The sequence below is a fragment of the Sphaeroforma arctica genome, assembly GCF_001186125.1.
Source record: "Sphaeroforma arctica JP610 unplaced genomic scaffold supercont1.3280, whole genome shotgun sequence".
In the NCBI taxonomy this organism is placed as follows: Eukaryota; class Ichthyosporea; order Ichthyophonida; genus Sphaeroforma; species Sphaeroforma arctica.
This window is the reverse complement of record NW_014037278.1, coordinates 1-3,709: the sequence shown is the minus strand read 5'-3', so window position 1 is coordinate 3,709 and position 3,709 is coordinate 1. Positions and strand designations below refer to the sequence as shown.

At 49.0% G+C, this 3,709-nt stretch overlaps 1 protein-coding gene across 1 annotated transcript; it reads left to right on the top strand.

Annotated features, from left to right (window-relative positions):
- Positions 1–1,057: 1,057 nt before the first annotated feature.
- SARC_13431 (hypothetical protein) lies at positions 1,058–3,694 on the top strand (the record flags this gene model as incomplete). The annotated part of the gene is made up of 3 exons (XM_014292438.1): positions 1,058–1,992; positions 2,059–2,667; positions 3,273–3,694. Coding segments are annotated over 3 exons (1,966 nt in total), but the record flags the coding sequence as incomplete, so codon positions are not given.
- Between the last annotated feature and the right edge of the window lie 15 nt (positions 3,695–3,709).

Genomic DNA, 3,709 nt, shown 5'->3' with positions numbered 1-3,709 from the left:
ATTCCAAATATTCGCAGCACATTTCGCGTATCTCCAATTCAACGTACACAAATTAAACCAGCATGTGAACAATTACAGCTCGAAATCGGGACGATCGAGAGCGAATCCGAAAGTGGTTGTGGCATTGGAACCGACTGCTAGGCACTTGGGTCTGATGGGAATGGTGTTGCGCGGCAACCCGAACCAGAATCCGTTGCCACCCATTCCTGTTATAGCCAAAAAGACGGCCAAGTACGTGTTTTATGTTCGTTTAGTTTGTTTAGGTGTGTAAATGTGTGATGATGTGTGGCTCTGGTATGTTTGTATCGTTACGCATGGTTGTATACGGTTTACGGGCTTAGTATCGTTTGACTGACTGTATGAGATACGTGCATTGCTAGTATTGAGGTTTAAGCACGTGATTGTGAAGGTCAGCGTGGATGGGGTTCGATGCACTATATCTTCCATTCCGTTGCCGCCAATCCCATTTTCAATTCCAGTAAGCAATTCGATTAAATCTTTTTATTTTTATAGTTTGTGTGTTTTATGTAGAACAAACAGTCCGCGCTCGCCTCACGAGCGTATTGTTTCAGGCCATAAAAATGGGGCAGTGCACACACTACCGGCACCAGCAAATGTGTTTGTATTCGGAAGGGGTTGACACGGATGATTATATTCACAAGTTCAATCCCTCTAAAGTGTCAACCCAGAAGCGCAATGATCAGCAATAACCTTCTTAAACCTCTTGTTCCTTTGTTATGATCAGCAATAACCTTCTTAAACCTCTTGTTCCTTCGAGGTGACCAGCAATAACCTTTTTTAACCTCTTGGTCCGTTCCTTTTCCTCTACAGAAGAAGTAAATCAAATAGTCTGCATTCGCGCCGCGAGAGTATTGGGCCATCCCAAACTCACCACAGCAGCGCTCACTCCACCGGCGCAATGCCTGTGAGTGCAGACATGAAAGTACACACACACACACACACAAACTCTCACACACACACAGACTCACACACACACCAAGATCCAACATCATACACAGCGACGCCCACGCACCCACACAAAGACCTCGGCTCGTATATGGACCCACACATACACACACACGACCATACACATGTGCACGTGCATGGCAGTTCTCATGCGAAAGAAAAGGCAAGTCAGCGTGCGAATACAACTGCGGAGGGGTATGCGCCTGCACATGACATGGCATACCTACACACAAAAGCACCACACCATCGATCACTGACCCCAGGGGATGTGTCTACTAGTGGATCTCTCTTACACACCCACCCGGCCAGCCTAGAACAAGCCAGAGCCCATGCACATGCACATACAGAGACACATACACATGCACATACAGAGACATATACACATGCACAGGCGCATACAGAGACACATACACATGCACATGCACAGGCGCATACACATGCACAGGCGCATACACATGCACAGGCGCATACACATGCACAGGCGCATACACATGCACAGGCGCATACACATGCACAGGCCAGCACACAATCCGAACATGAGCCGAAGCATGGACACGGAGATATGCACACACAGAGACACATGAGTGACTATAGGGACATGCCTACGCGTAGAGCGTCAGATACACACAGCAGTGTGACTGCGCATGGAGAAGCAGGCGCACACAGTCCGTTGGCAGTTCGGTCCTATCCGATGCATACACGGCCACGGTCTGTTACCTACACACCCACAGTGCAGGGGGAAGAGTGGCTCACCCAACCAATGTCTCTACCAAGCTCAGACACGCCCGAGGACGGGACGGGTATGGGTGCAGCGAAAGGTGCGTATGGAGAAGCACACACATACAGAGACATACAACAACCAGGAGATACACATGCAGACACAGATTGGCAGGGAGATGGGCCAGAGGGTCGAAAGGTAGATGAACGGCCACAGCAGGCACTCACACAGACACGTGCGACGGAGCAGCAGTGTATGTCCTCACCGGCTACCACGCACACAGACACACACACAGGCGCGTTTGATAGGTACACGATCACAGCGGATGGTACCGAACCGACTCAAACAGACACACACACAGGCGCGTTTGATAGGTACACGATCACAGCGGATGGTACCGAACCGACTCAAACAGACACACTGGGTGCTGGGTGTGGTGTGGGTGCGAGTGCACCTGCTAATGCGGGGGGGGTGTCTGTAGCGGTGTCTGGGGATGGGGGTGGGGGTGAGGGTCTGAGGCGAATAGACTGGGGGGGTAAGCCTGTGCAGATGGTAGGGCAGGTGTGTGGGACTGAGACAACGGGGTTAAAGGATAGACCAGGCAGTACCCACACAGACGAGCCAAACCACCAGACAGGCGTGTGTGTGGAGTGTGGGACGGGTGGTACGCAGGTGTGTGCGGGTGGGTGGAGGGATGTCGACGAGGGTGTTCAGGGAGGGCTATACCCGGTTGACGCGGAGATGAACCAAGTTTACGACCGGCCTGGGGAAGCTGGACTGATACACAGACCTGAGGATGCCAGCGAGGGGAGTAGGAAGCCTGCCACCAGTCCAGATGTGAATAGATCAGATGAAATGACGCGAATTGGTGTGAATTTAGACCCTCTAAAAGGCGCTGTAATTAAACAGAATCTGGACAATGTCAGAGTAGTCTCGACTGACGATACTGCCATAGATATGGAGCCGGCAAACGACACCTGTAGGTATGATTGGGGTTGGTGTGTGTGTGAAAGAGTATTTATGGTTGGTATCGAATCCCGAGATTATTTGTTTGTAGGTGTAGGTATAAATGTTTAGAGATAGTTTGAAATCGATCTCGTAGATCGGTCGGACATCTACACATATATATGTGTATTGCTTGTGTTGAGAGTTTGACTATAGCCATCGTGGTAAGCCTTCTTCTTCAAAAATATGTCGGTTTTATATACGTTTTGTTTTGGGCGTTGTGCCGTATCCATTCGAAGTAATCCAAAACGTTTCATTGTTCGACCATTAGATTTAAGAAATGTCTACGCGTGCATAAAAGCGGAGGCACTTACCTCAGCTTCTGCACAGTTCATTTGAATACCAATTAAACTTGGTTTATATTCAGTGGTTTATGTTCATATCATATCTGATCCGTCTGACAGTTACTTCATACACACACGTATAGTAGTAATGGGATAGCTCACCATCAGTATTCCCCAATACTATCTGGTAGTGTTCATATCTAAACGCTTACCTACTAATGGTCTGTATTGTTTCGCTCTTGAAACCTCATATCCAGTACCGAAATTTGTTTGTCTTTCAAACTCCCTTTCCACTACAGCGTCGCAATTGATATAGATGAAAGGGATTTGACGTCCACGGACACTCGCCCGAGTACACAACAAGCGCCGCCTGCAGTCTTGCACGCCACAGCTAACGCTACCACACACACACACAACACTCAGCCCTTGCATACACTACCACCACAACATACACCACAACATCAACCCATTGCACAACAGACGTATCCAGCCTATTCACCAGCACACACCCACACACGCACACATACACCACACACACATGCACAGTATAATCAACACACAAATGCGCAGAGTACACAGGATATACAGACACCGGCCACGCAACTTGCACCAGACACACCACACACCCAATCGGATATATCGTATGCTATGTCTCCTAGCTTCAAGCATCGCAGCACCGTGCGATCTCTCACCCCTATTGACTTGCCACAGCAATATTCTGGTATGTATTGTGATG